The sequence below is a fragment of the Galeopterus variegatus genome, unplaced genomic scaffold, assembly GCF_000696425.1.
Source record: "Galeopterus variegatus unplaced genomic scaffold, G_variegatus-3.0.2 Scaffold2623, whole genome shotgun sequence".
Classification (NCBI taxonomy): domain Eukaryota; kingdom Metazoa; phylum Chordata; class Mammalia; order Dermoptera; family Cynocephalidae; genus Galeopterus; species Galeopterus variegatus.
The window spans coordinates 188,228-203,220 of NW_007728734.1; the positions used below are offsets into that span (position 1 = coordinate 188,228).

Here is a 14,993-nt window from a genome sequence, read left to right on the forward strand (position 1 = left end):
GAAACAAAGGACCCCTTTGATAGCCAGTGCCCGAGTTCACAAAAGAATGTTGTCTGCTACACTAAAGGTTACCATGGCAGTCAACAGCTTCTGGTCATATCTGACCAAGAAGATTGTTTCAAGACAAACTGAAAGAAACTTATTTTTTAACCATATTTTGACAGCATGACCTTTTAGATTACCTGTGTATACAACCTTCCTTTTTTATTTCTCCTTTAAGGGCCATAAGTGAGTAACACTGTAATCATTGCAATATAGTGGCAATATCTTGCAAATAAATCACAAACAGGAAAATCCATAATTGGAACAATTGCATTTTTAAGTACCATGAATTCATGTCAACCCACAATAAATGAAAACTGCTTTAAATTTTGTAGGGTTTGTATACTTTTCCCCCTAAATCTTTACTATAAGCAAATCTAGAATTAGATTCTTCATTATTTTCTTAGAGCCAATATATTTTAAGACTTTGATTCTTTATAGTTTTGTTCAATTTCTGGGAGGTAGCAAGGTATGATGGAGAGAATGTTGTTAGTCTGGGTGTTGGGAGACCTGAGTTTTATTCTCATCTTTTCTTCTAACATTTCTGGATCTTATACAATGATGGGATTGGCCGTGTTTTTCGAGTCCCTTCCAGGCCTGATTGCCTGTGATTCTAACTTGTGTATACAGTTATGTGGTACTTAACGATGGGGATATGTTGTGAGAAATGCGCCGTTAGACAATTTCGTAGTTGTGCAAACATCTTAGAGCGTACTTTCACAAACCTAGGTGGTATAGCCTTTTACGCACTTGGGCTATATGGCATAGCCATTACAATTTTACCGGGATCACTGTTGTATGTGCAGTCTGTCATTGAAACTTTGTTATGTGGCACATTACTGTATAAAAAGTTACCTCCCGTTCTCTCAATTTATTTTTCAAAAAAATTTTAAAGAATCTTTGTTTAGCCAGTAAGCAGTCACTTTATTAAAATAAAATTTTACTTTGGCATTAACAATATTGCTCAACTTTAAAAACAAAACACCAGGCTTTGTTTTTCCTTCCCAGCTGTTTAGACTAAACGTTTTGAGTACATCCATGAATATGTAAGTGAGGCTTTTGAAAAGTGGCCTGGAACTAACTTATCTGATCCCTGCAGTTGCTATATTGCATTGTATTTTTCTTCCTTTTCCAATGTAGCCAGAACTTGATCACTCAACCAATTTTCTGAGGAGAAACAAACATGCTTTTAAAACGTTTATATGTAGAACAGCTATAAACTAATAGCATGTGCAAATGTCTTAATGATTATATATTTGTTTAATAATTTGTTAAAGTTTGTTAAAATTTTAAAATTTGTTAAAGTTCTAAAAATTGTGCTCACAGCAAATATAGCTAGAAAATTCTTAATTTCCTCTCTTCTAGTTTTCTTTTGCCCAGTAAAATAAGTAGATAATTTTTCTTAAGGATGGTAAGTAATATAAAGAATTAAGATAATGTTGGCTATAATACAGAAAAATTTTTAAAAATGTACAAGAATGATAAATACAGTTTGTCTACTTCTAAAGAAAACTATACAGTTTGTTATCATAATAAGTTCAATAGCATATACATTATTTAACATGCTGATTAATTTACTTTTTTTTTTTTTTTTTGTCCTTTTTGAGACCGGCCGCACTGCGCTCAGCCAGTGAGCGCTGTGAGCACACCAGTCATCCCTATATAGGATCCGAACCCGCAGTGAGAGCGCTACTGCGCTCCCAGCGCCACACTCTCCCGAGTGCGCCACGGGCTCGGCCCTCTTTTAATTACATTTGCTCATTTTATTATGAGTTTTTAAACCATTAATGCTATTGAAAATATTCTTTATTCCACTGAAGAAAAAGAATACAGAGAAAGCCATGATAGTTGTCAGCTAGTCATCTTCTGAAGGCTTGAAAAGGCTCAGAAGCATGAGTAACTTTGTGGTTGAGTACTATGCCAGGCACCTAGCCCAATCCCAGTCTGTCACCTTCTCTGGACCCGGTGACAATCGCTTGCTACTGGTGGGCTCTGGTTATAAGGAAGGTCTTTGTCTACCTTTCTTACATCATCAGTGTCAGGAGTGGAATGCATTGTGCTTCTGAATGCCTGGTGCAGTTTTTGTACCTACAACACACTCGCAGAGTATCCAGTTCCATCACTGATTTGCTAGCTGGGTGCTGTTGCAAGAAGGAATCTCTTAGAAATGAAGCCATGAGTCTTGAATTGAAGCCCCAAAGGCAGGAGGAACTGACACTTTTGGCTGAATAGCTCCTGTAATTTTGGATCCCTGACTGTAGGTTAAGTTTTTTTTCTACTAGTAGTTTTAAAGTTTATAATGTGCTCACTATTAAGTTAAGAGTATTGAAGTATAGTGAGTAAAAATAAGGACTCCTTTTTTATACACCTCTAAGTCCAGAAGTAACCATTATTATCAGTTTAATATACACATGTGTGCATGCTTCTAAATATTGTGGCATACTTAAAACAAGTGGACAGTACATTTTTTTTTTTTAAACTTGCCAGTATGTCATTAACTTCTTTCCTAGGGTATATTTATATATTTAGCTATTTCTTGTAACTGCCTCATAGTGTCTCAAGAGTAAAAATATAATTTAACAGTTCCTTTATTCTTAGACATCTAAATTTTTAATTTTTTTCCTATTAAACAAAGCTTACATTGATCTTTAAATACTTGGATATTTCTGTAGGACAAGTGTTTCTGTAGGACAGAATTCACAGAAATGAAATTTTTGAATTTAAGGTCATGTGCATTACATTTAAGCTAATACTTCCAAATTACCTCCTAATGTTTTATTTTAACTCATATTTTTCTAATTCTAGTAAAATTACCCACATAAACACATGAAAGTATTAAAACATGGGGATTATATGCTCTACTTATACCATAAAATCTGGAATAATTTTAAAAGCAAATTTCAGAAACAAAATATTTTACAATTTTGGCAGAACCACATAAATTTCTAACCTGACATGAATATAGGGCAAGTGAGACTGTTGAAAAAGTACTTATACCATAAAATCTGGAATAATTTTAAAAGCAAATTTCAGAAACAAAATATTTTACAGTTTTGGCAGAACCACATAAATTTCTAACCTGACATGAATATAGGGCAAGTGAGACTGTTGAAAAACTTTGGGCTGGCCAGTTAGCTCAATTGGTTAGAGCCTTGTAGCACCAAGGTCAAAGTTTAGTTCCCCATACAGGCCAGCTACCAAAAAGCAAAAAAAGTAAAAACAAAAACACAAAACGTGAAGAAAAACTTTCTTATTTAAATGTTCAAGAATATTTTCACGCATTCTCTATGTAGGAAAGTGTGAGACATCATACTTCGGCTAAAAACAGATATTAAGTCAGAAGCGCTGAAGTTTCTCTCTCTTTTTCAACTAAAAAATTTAATTCCCTTCATTTTTCACAAAAATATGACTGTTTGACTTCAGATTAATTCAGTGTGAAAACATTAAGATGCTGATGCATTTTACATGTTTCTAAAAGCATGCCCCTAAAAAGTAGTTTTTTAAACTTTAAAAAATTATTTTAACTTCTTGAAACTTGCAGTTTAACTGAGCAAACTATGATTGAACACCTTTTTTGTGTGACATACCGGGAATGTTGTAATTAATAAAACATGTACTCTCTCTGGTAGGGTAGCTGTCAGACTTCGTGCCTCTGCAATGTCAGTGGTTTATTTTAAGGTTTCCTTTGGCTGGAAGACCTTTGCCTCTATTTTATCTCCTCTAACTTGATATGTTTAAAAGTTTGGAGATAAATTCTATAGTGGAGTTGCTTTGAGAATATGGTGTTTTTCATCATAAGGATCTGGGTTACTTGAAGAACTTTCAAGAAGAAAACATGAATCAAGGAATTTCTTCTCCTCTTAATGTTATATAAGTTTTTAATCAGTTCTAAATGTGTGGCTGTCACTGCAGCATCTTGAAGAGCAAGTGATATGAAAGTGTTTGTGCCTCAAGTGGTTTTGTGGACTTTTACCCCTCCCTCACCTTCCCCACTGGGAAGAGGGTTTCAGCTACCCGGTAACCTATAGCTTAGCCTAGGATACAAAAGAATTAGAATGGGCTGTTCATTCAAGTCCACCCTGATTATCACTCTGAACTCCAAATATCACACCTTTTCTCTCCCATTACATCAAGTTCTACCTTTTATTCTGACCTTTCATTTTTCTTAGAAAAGAATACTGTATTTTCATTTGCATCCAAGCTGTCACACAGGTGAGAAAGGTGCTGACTCAAAGTCCCTTAAAAGAGGGATTAACATCAGTGTCTTGTGTGCATTGCCTTGCCTTTTGTAGAATACTATACATTTAAACAAGTAACATCATCTTGAACCAATAAAGGGAGCAAGAGAAGTTTGACTGTTTTTCATGAGTGATCCTTTATTTGCATGCTCACATGAAGGTTTATGGTGTGGGGGAAATGTTTTCTTTCTTGGGATAACCATTTCTTATAAAATTAGCTATTTTTTACCCAAGCAATGAATATGTATATTTATAATATTGATACACTTTGCAAGCTTTGGTTTGTTGTATAGTATTACTGTGTTCTGTTCTGGAATTCTTTGCAATTGAGCCACAAGAATATCAAGCCTCTGAGAGAAGCCTGAATTTTCTATTTTGAACACTTACTCTTTTTGTTCTAGTTTACTTTTTTTATTTGAAATTTTTATTGAGATAAGTGTAGGTTCACACGCAGTTGTAATAAATAGTACAGAGCGATCCCATGTACAAGGGTACTTCAGGTAATACGAATCTTTCCGTGAACCTTTAAAGTACCCTTGTATACTTTGCCTAGTTCATGCCAATGGTAGTATTTGGAAAACCAGTTTACTTCCTAATTTCGTTGTTAAAAGTTTTCTGATAAGACCAAGAAAAAAGGTAACTGTTGACTTTTAAAAAATTGTCAGGAATGCAAACTGGAATCCATCATACATTGAAATGACAGTAGGATATTGTAATAATACAATATGAAGCAATATTGTAATATTGGAGAAAAACCAGATAATTTTTTGTGGGTGGGCATGATTATGATTCTCAGGGTTTTCGGTCTGGTTGATACTTTTAAGTGATGTAAGCAAGATGAACTGCTGTGGGTAGTTCACTCTACTACCAGTCAGTGAGAATTCATTCAGCTTTCATGGAGGAAATAGTTATTTGCTAGTCTAAAAACCTGTTCATGTAATGTGCTGTTCCGGGAATAAAAGTGCAGATGTGCTTATAATTCTTTTTAGTATTGCAGGAAATTAGCAAGTGCAATGGAGCTCAAGGAAAAATAATAGAATCACTCAAAACCCCTAAGATTTGGCTTTAATTTATAAATTTGTTTTTCTAAGTATTTTTTTTCTTACAAAATTGGAATCATACATGTTATTTTGAAGTGTAACTTAAAAAAAAAGTTTGTATCATAGACATTTGCAAATAAACAGAAGTTGAGAGAATGTGTATCTATTTCCCAGTTTCAACAATATCAATATTTTGCCAATTTTGTTTCATCTCCTTCCACTGTTTTTCCTGCTACTACCCCTCCCCTCAGAACTTTTTAAAGCACAGAACCTGGAGATTATTACCCGTTAAATATTTCAACTATTTCTATGTCAAACATATGTTTAATTACACACACTATTCTTAAAGCGTAAATAGCTTTAGTTAAAGCAGAATGGAACTAGAGCATGTGTGACAATCTTGATAAATGTGATAACAAATTTCACCTATATTGCTCTATATAAACATTTCCTTAGTATATCTTTAAGAGATTATACTGAAGTAGGCCCAAAGGAAGTATTGACATTTGTCTGTGAAATTTATTTAACAACACAGATTAATGATTTTTAATGGTCTTTACTGTACGCTACATGGTCTTTTAAACTACCTTTTCTTTTTTTTTTCTAATTTCACCAAAATCAGAATGACTTTATTAGCAAATGTTTTCCATTTAAGTTCAAAATAATCAGTAAACTGTCTCTGGAAAGATAACCAGTGATAACTAAGAAGCTAGAACAGGGTTGCTTCTAGAGAGAGGTTCTGATTTGTTGGGAGGAAATGGTATGAGCGTCTTACTATTTGTTCTATATTTGTACCTTCCAAAGTTGTATCATTCCTTTTTTTTTTTTAAAAGGGACAAAATTGCATTTAAAAAATGGTGACCCAAAAAGTCTTAAAAAATAATTAACTTGTGAATGTTCCTCTCTGGAAATTGTCGTTTTCTGTTACTTTGCCAAGGATCATAAATGTCCATGGATCACAGTGAGTTTTGCTTGCCTCATAACCTAGGGTTTTTTTTAAATCAAATATTACTTTTAAAACTGTCTTGTTTTTCCTTAAACTGTAAGAGGATCAGTTGTGTTGACATTTTGTGCTTTCAACTGGTCATTAAGCTACTTTTAAAATTCTTTGTATAGAATTCAGTTTTCAAATAAAAAGTGGGGCCTTGTGGGGCAATTCTTGTTTTGAGTAAGCAGTCTCTCCCTTGCTGTGTATTTGGAACACTGCACTATAATAACTGTAGTATGGATCTTGTTTTGTAATCTTTGGATCGGAACCCTCGGCGGGAGCGCTGCCGCGCTTCCCAAGCGGCGCACTATCCAGTGCGCCACCGGGCCGGCCCGAAATGTGTGGTCTTTCTAACCCCAGATGTGTTAATGGATATTGATGAAAAGTTCCTGTGCAGTCATTTGCAAAGCAGTGGAAACCAGATTTCTTCCCACAGGACTTCAGAGTGTTTCATATGGTAATACATTGTGATTTATCCAGTCCAGAGGGGAGAGTAGAGTGAAAAGTCACCCAATAACATTAATTAATGTTGCCGGTGTTTTGTAATTTGTAATTCTTCAATAAATGAAAGAAGGATATTATGAGGCTTATTTTTGATATAAGCTTATATGTATTATGAGTGTGGTGAAGTGATAAACATCCTGGCCCCCAGTATATTCATATATTTTTCCTTGTTCTGCAAAGAATCTTGAACAAGTAAATTAATATTGGTATAACAATTGAGTAGTCTGTGTGCAGGTTGTCAAACAAGGAAGTTTGAATCGCAAAACTCATAATTTCAAAGGAAGTCATAACTTCTCAGAGAAATAGAATTTTTCTCTATGTTGTGTTTTTAAAAGTTTTTACCTATATATGTAGAGAGGACATTAAGTATTGCAGTAGAGGAATTTTTAAACAACTTTATACTATAGGTGTTTCATTCAGCAATTTTTAAATATGATCTTAGTGCAATTTTCTGAAGGACACTTGGCAGTGGTTCTAAGTGATTAATGTCTTTATAGATGTTTTATCCTTCATTTTTTTCCTCACATCCCTTCAGTTCTTTAAGGCAACCAAAACAGGTACCTTGACTCTGTGTTCCACCTCCTCTGCATGTGTGGGAATTGGGTCCCCAAGTCCTTGGGCAGCTCTGCCTCTACGGCTTGCCTCGTCTCAGGCTACACTTCAGCTCTCCCAGGCTGGTGTTCCACTCTGGTAGCTCCACAGGTCTGGGGTCTCCATAGTGGTCCCACTCTTATGGCTCCACTAGGCATGGCATTTTTGGGGTTTCTCTGCTGCAACTCTGACCCCACATTTCTGTCTGGCATTGCTCTAGTGAAGACTACGTGGTGAATCTGCCCCTGTGACAGATCTCTTCTTAGGTTCCCAGGCTTTTCCATACATCCTTTGAAATTGGAGGCTCCCAAGATTTCAGAGCTCTGGCATTCTGTGAGCCTGCAGACCTAACACCATGTGGTTGCTGCCAAGTCTTCAGGCTTTTATTTTCCAAAGCTGCGGGTCCAGCTACACCTGGGGTCAATTTAGCCACAGCTGGAACAACCAAAATAGCTGGGGTGCAGGTGCTGGAACCAGCATCCTGAGGTGACCCTGGGCAGTGAGCCCACAGAGGGCACCTCGGGCCTGTTCCCCAAGACCATTCCGTCTCCCTAGGCCTTTGGGCCTGAAATGGAAGGGTTGGCTCTAGAGACTTCTGCAATGCTTCCAAATCTTTACACTCTGCTTCCTTTTTAAATTCTGGCTTTATGTCATGCCTTTGCTGCCATAACTCAGCACAGGCTGTTACAAGTAGCCATGCAGCTTCCTTAATGCTTTGCTGCTTAGAAATTTCCTCCACCAAATACTCTGGTTCCCAACTCTTAAGTTCCAACTTCTACAAAGTTGTAGGGCATGAACACAGTGCAGCCAAGTTCCTTGCCAGTTCATAGCAAAGGTGATCTTTGCCCCAGTTTCTAATTAGCTCCTTCTCATTTACATCTGAGATCTTCTCAGTATGGCCTTTAATGTCCATATTTCTATCAGCATCCTGTTCACCACCATTTAACCAGTCTCTCAAAAGTTCCAAATTTTCCCTTGTCTTTTTGTCTTCTAAACTTTCACCAGCATCTAGGCTTTTTCTAGACTGTTCCAAATTCCTCCAGCCACGCTTCCACACCCAGTTTCAGAGCTATTTCTACATTTTCAAGTATTTGTCATAAGCACATCCCACTCTCTGGTACCAGTTTTCTGTATTAGTCCATTTCTTTTGCTTCTAACAAAATACCTGAAACTGGGTGATTTATAAAGAGAATGAAATTTATTGCTTACAGTTTCTGAGGCTGGAAAGTCCAAAGTCTGTCTGGTGGTGGCGACAGTGACCCCTGGGTCATCTCATATTGCAAGATGGTGGAAGCAGAGAGAGTAGAGAAAGAGCAAGAGGACATCTTCCTCATTCACTCTCCTTTTAAAGGCCTCCAAACCACGCCCATGACCACCATTTTTAATCCATTCACTACTTCATGGTCCTACAATCCAATCACCTCTTCAGGGCCCCACCTCTCAATTACCATAATAGGATTTCCCTCACAGTTACAGTGGTGATTGAGCTTCTAATATATGAAACTTGGGGACACAATTCAAGCTTCAGTGAGTTTTGGGGGACATAATTCAATCCACTACAACTACCAATCTATTTTCTGTTTCTATAGATTTGCCTTTTCTGCATATTTCATATAAATAGAATCATGCCATGTGATCTTTTGTGGCTGACTTTTCATTTAGCATGTTTATGAAGTTCATTAATGTTGTAGCATGTATAAGTACTTTGTTCCTTTTTATGGCTAAATAATATTCCATTGTAGGATATACCACATTTTGTTTGTCCATTTGTCAACTAGTGGCCATTTGGAATTGTTTATACTTTTTGACTATTAAGAGTAATGCTGGATCTGGCCAGTTAGCTCAGTTGGTTAGAGTGTTGTTTATAATACCAAGGTCAAGGGTTTAAAATCCTTATACCAGACAGTTGCCAAAACAAACAAAAACAAAGACTAATTCTACTGTGAATATTTGCATTTAAGATTTTTGGATGGACATAGGTTTCAGTTTTCTTGGGTGTATACCTAAGAGTGGAGTTGCTCTCATGTTACCTCTGTGTTTAACTTTTGAGAAACTGCCAAACTTTTCCAAAGTGGCTTCACCATTTTATATTCCCACCAACAACGTAAGAGAGTTCGGATTTCTGTACATCCTTTCCAGTTCTTATTGTCTTTTATTGTAGCCATTTTCATCCGTGTGGAATTGCCATTTCATTATGGCTTTGATTTGCATTTCTTTAGTAACTATTGATTTTGAGCATCTTTTTATGTGGTTATATTTGTATATCTTTGGAGAAATATCTATTCAAATTCTTTGCACATTCTAAAATTGGGTTATTGTTTTCAGTTGAAAAATTTCTTCATATATTCCAAATATGAGATCTTATAAGATATGATTTACAAATATTTTCTTCCACTCTGTAGGTTGTCATTTAAAGCACAAAAGTGTTTTTTTTTTTTTCCTTTTTTTGTCTTTTTTCGTGACCGGCAACGGATCGCAACCCTCAGAGTCGCGCCCATACTGGACCGGGACCCGCCACGGGATCGCAACCCTCCGTGTTGCTCCCGCCCCTCGCTCAGCCAGTGAGCGGCCGGTCTGTATGTGGGATCCGACCCCTCGGCGGGAGCGCCACCACACTTACCAAGCGGCACACTATAGCAGTGCGCCACCGGGCCGGCCCCGAAAACACAAAAGTTTTTGATAAAGTTAATTATCTATTTCTTCTTATATTTTGGTGTCACATCTTACCCAAGGTCACAAAGATTTACTGCTATATTTTCTCCAAAGTATTTTGTAGTTTTAGCTGTTACGTTTAGGTATACGATTTCAATTCGAGTTAATTTTTTGTATGGTGTCAGGTAGAGTTGTGTGTTCATGCTTTTGCGTTTGTTTCAGCACCATTTATTGAAAAGACTATTCTTTCCTCATCAAATCGTGTTGGAACCCTCATCAAAATCATTTGACCATAAGTGTAAGGGCTCATTTATTCCACTGATCTATATGCCTCTCCTTGTGCTAGTACCACACGATCTTTATTATTGTAACTTTGTAGTAACTTTTGGGAAATGTAAGTCTTACTACTTTGTTCTTTTTCAAGAGAGTTTTGGCAGTTCTGTGTCTTTTGCATTTCCATTTCTATTTTAGGTTCAGCTTTATCAATTTCTGTTTTAAAAAAAAAAGTTGGAATTTTGATAGCTGTTTCATTGACTGTTGCAGTTCTGTGTCTTTTGCATTTCCATTTCTATTTTAGGTTCAGCTTTATCAATTTCTGTTTAAAAAATCAATTTGGGAAATATGGCCTTTTTAACAATATTAAGTCTATTCATGAACATGGGCTGTCTTTCTATTTATTTAGATCTTTTTTATTTAGATCTTTGTTTTAAACAGTGTTTTGGTTTTTAGTGTACAGGACTCGCACTTTTAAATTTTATTTTTAGTTACACATCATACTGTGTAGAAATGCAACAGATTAATTTTGTGTATTGTTCCTATATCTTATAACCTTGCTGAACTGGTTTATTAGTTCTAGTAGTTTCTTTTTGATTTTTTTCTTCTTTTGGTGGCTAGCCAGTGTAGGGATCCAAACCTTTGACCTTGGTGTTATAAGGTGGCACGCTAACCAATTGAGTTAACCATCCAGCCCTTGATTTTCTACATGCAAATTCATGTTTGTCATTAGCCTGTCATTTTTATTCTGTAAATTATTTTTGCTGACTGCTAATAATACATGAAAGACCTTGGAATTTAGATTAGATTGATGGAAAATTCTTATTCTCATGTCCTGTCAGGTAGATATACAACCTATTTAATTTTCCATAGGGTTTCTTTGTACACAGCAGGTAATCATAGTAGTGAAACATAAGGGTAGAAATTCAGGTTGTGTTGTTGAAGCTTCATCAGAATAGGTGTAACCTTAGATGTGGAATATAGTTGTCGTTTATAACTTTAAATTTCTAGTTGGGTAACTTTTATCTTGTCTATTATTTTTATCTCGGTTACATTTTGAAGGCCCTAGAGACCCCATACTTAATTTATAGAAAATCTTTATGCAAAGGGAATGGAATATGCCAGGACAGAGCTGTGAAAGTAAGTTGTATACTGTGGAAATGAACTGACTTTCATGTCTAGTATGAGTAACTAGCATGGAATACATGGAGAGGTCTTGACAGTCTTTGAGTATTAGTATCAATCAGGTATTTGATGAGCAAATACAGCCTTGGAATGTACTGTGGTTGTATAGGGGGAAAGCATTGAACAAAAAGTTGAGAAATCTGTGTGGTTATTCTAGTTTGGCCAGGAGCTACCTGGTTCTGTGGGAAATTCTTTAATCTTAGTTTCTGTTTCCACCTGTGTAAAAATGAGGAGGTGTGGCCGAATGATGGCTAAAGTCCTACATAGGGCAAAAATTCAGCATTCCCCCTCTCTCTAATTTCACAGTTGCACATAAATTGACTTGGAGTCTCTAAACAGTGGTCTTCAATCTTTCCATTGGATTCACATGGAGACCTTTAAAATATTGATATGCTAATGTATAGATTGGCTCTGAGTTTCTGATTTTTAATTTGTTGGGGTAGGCTCTCATCATAAAGAGTTACAAAAATCTCCCCAAGTGATTTCTAATTAGCAGACAAAGTTGAGGACCATTGCTTTAGAGACTTAAAAGGTTTAAGGGCAGCTTGATGTCAAGTAATATTTTCAGGCTCTCATTATTTTAAAAATGATAAAATAGAATGATGGTTATGGAAATAGAAAAAGTGAGATAATGTTATAACATTTTATGTCTTATGGAGTAATTTGACATGTTTACTCATTGAAGAACAATCCTGTGAAACTAGGAGGGTGCTAATTTTCCCCTTTTAGCAAATGAAGAAATTGATGTTTGTTCAGAGAAATTAAGTGACTTGCTCAAGATTAGAGTGCTAATAAGAGGAAGAGTCTGAGACTAGTAGATCTGGTACCATTCCTATGAATCCATCTGCTAGAATTATGTAGGATAGATAATCTCAAAATATTGTAGTCCCTTCTATTATGTGTTTACTTGTCTTTGAAATGGGACAATTACCTACTTAGATGAATAAAGGTTAACAATCTAAAGTTGTAAGTTTATGTTGCTCCTTAAGCTAATGACTTTTGAAATAATTTTCATATATATATTTTCATTTATGGGTATCTGGTCACCATCCATGGTAGAAAAGAGATTGGATAGGGGACAGACTGAAACTAATTGCACAGTATGGTAATCACTTGAGTTGCTACATAAAGTTAGGGGTTTACTTGGCTTGTAATCATTGGAGGTAATTGCAGCAGATATATCAGGGTGAACCATTCATCAGTGTTCCCTTCATGTTAATTGTGATTCTTAATTTAATACCTCCAACTCTTCCCACCCCATATATTTTCAATGGAGTTGGGAAAGTAACTCATGGTGCTACAGTACTTTGCTGTATTAATACTGTGCTGTATGTTTGCTTGCGTACGTGGGTAGAATAGACCATTCTTTGGAACAATCACTTTGGATACTTTTGATCTCTATGGATGTGGCTCCTATTACTCCTTCGCGTTCATGCCTTCTCATGCCTTAGTATTCCTGATAACCAGCCAGTTAATCATCAGTGAGCTGGGTTTGGAAGTGGTGCTTTGTGGTTGAATAACTGTGATGGCTTAATTCTCTCCTTCCTCTCCCTTTAAGAATCTCAGAGAAATTTGGGGAAACTCTGCATTAACCTTTACTACCTTTCAAGTTTTGGCTTTTGCAGAAATGGCTTTTGTTACAGTGTTCTTTGCTTGCCTTAGGAAAGTGAGCTCTGAGAAGTATAACAAAGACCACCTTGAGAAAGTCTGTTTCCTTAAAGTAACTGATGTTTTTAGAGTAAATATTCAACATTGTCTATTCCTATTGGTTCACTATGCTTTCTCTCCCTTTAGCCCCCCAGGTTCGCCTAATAGTCTTGGCTACTTCCCTACAGCTGCTAATCTTAGCGGTGTCCCTCCACAGCCTGGCACGGTGGTCAGAATGCAGGGCCTGGCCTACAATACTGGAGTTAAGGAAATTCTTAACTTCTTCCAAGGTTACCAGGTCAGTAGCTTGAAGAAGAAAAATCCTCAGTGCCCATATTACTTAAGTTGATTTGCCTAAAGAATGCAGCTAGGAAAGAAACATTCTCTGAAACTCATGTGTGTGCATGTGCTAATGGATTTGCTTATGGAAGAAAATAGATCCAGAGTCAGCGTCAGGAGGTCTAACTTCAGACTCATCCCCTTGATAAGATTAGGGCTTTTCCATGCTATCTTAATTCTTTCAATTTACTCTGTTGGTGCTTTTTGAAAACTAAGCTACTTCGGGAAATTTCTTTAGGCACACAGCATGGGTGTTTTCATCTAGAATGAGATTGGCTAAAATGGAGTTTTCCTCAAAGGTGTCAAATCCTTGACTTGAAAAAAGAAAAAAGTACTCATACGTGGAGTTTAAAGTTGAGTAGTATTTTAAAAACCTCTGCCTAACCTGGAAAACAAAAACCAAAAAAACCATTACCTAGTGCAAAAGAGACTCAATGAGTCTTTAGATGATAAGACATTGGAATGAATTCCAGGGTATTTAGTGAGCCTTTCATGAAATGATCTATTAAATTCTAGTGAAATTAACATTTACTCTTACTCAGTTTTTTCTTACCATTCCCTGTGTCTATCAGCTGTTTTCTGATTTCAGCTAAAGAATGAGATTATTTTTAGCAAGAGCTTTTTAACAGTGGACAAAATCTCATTGCCATCTCATCCAGTCAGACACCTTTTCTTCCTCAAGTCACATAATTAATGACCTAAAGCCTGAATTCCTTTTTTCCTGAAATGTCTAAAAATAAGGAACTTGTAGTCTTTTTATTGTGCTAGTAGCAATAATTGTCCTCTTTCTTCCTGGAGCTGAACTTTACTTGAGTCTTCAGAGTTGAGAAGCTGTTATGGACGTAATAGTCAAATCCTATAATAGCCCTTGAGTGTTTGCAGTACAGCATTATAAGGGTTGTGTCGGCAGAAGCTGTTTCACTATTAGAATGGGTTTATGAGCTTGGTATCCATTAGTCATCGGAGATTGTGATCTCAGCTAAAATTATCTCAGTGGTGATGTTATGTGCCTCAAATCTACCAAGTTTCCATAATTGTCTTAAGGGCTTTTAACATGCAAAGGATATTTTCTGACAAAGGAAGAAAATCTATGGCTGATAGTGAAAAGTTATAGACAAAAGTTATCTTTTTTACTGCTTGGTTTAGCACACTCTTAACAGAACTAAGACTTTTTTCCCCAGAGGTCAGTAGATACCTTACTCTTCCCTAAACAATTACGTTGCCCTTGGAAGACCTGAAAAAGGGACAAAAGTTATCTTTTTTACTGCTTGGTTTAGCACACTCTTAACAGAACTAAGACTTTTTTTCCCCAGAGGTCAGTAGATACCTTACTCTTCCCTAAACAATTACGTTGCCCTTGGAAGACCTGAAAAAGCGTAAAAAATGTTACTTTTCAAACATCATGTCTGATTTATTAAATGATAAAAGGGATAGAGAATTTTACTAAAAGTTTATTGAAAAGGTTGCTTTAATCTCATGAAGAAAACATTTTGG

The 14,993-nt window shown here is 36.2% G+C and overlaps 1 protein-coding gene across 1 annotated transcript in view; it reads left to right on the forward strand.

Annotated features, from left to right (window-relative positions):
* Positions 1-14,993, forward strand: part of ESRP1 (epithelial splicing regulatory protein 1) — a 57,717-nt gene that overhangs the window by 32,539 nt on the left and 10,185 nt on the right. The window contains exon 14 of the mRNA XM_008582474.1: positions 13,308-13,458. Coding sequence (XP_008580696.1) covers positions 13,308-13,458 — 151 coding nt within the window. The remainder of the gene's footprint in view (positions 1-13,307; positions 13,459-14,993) is intronic.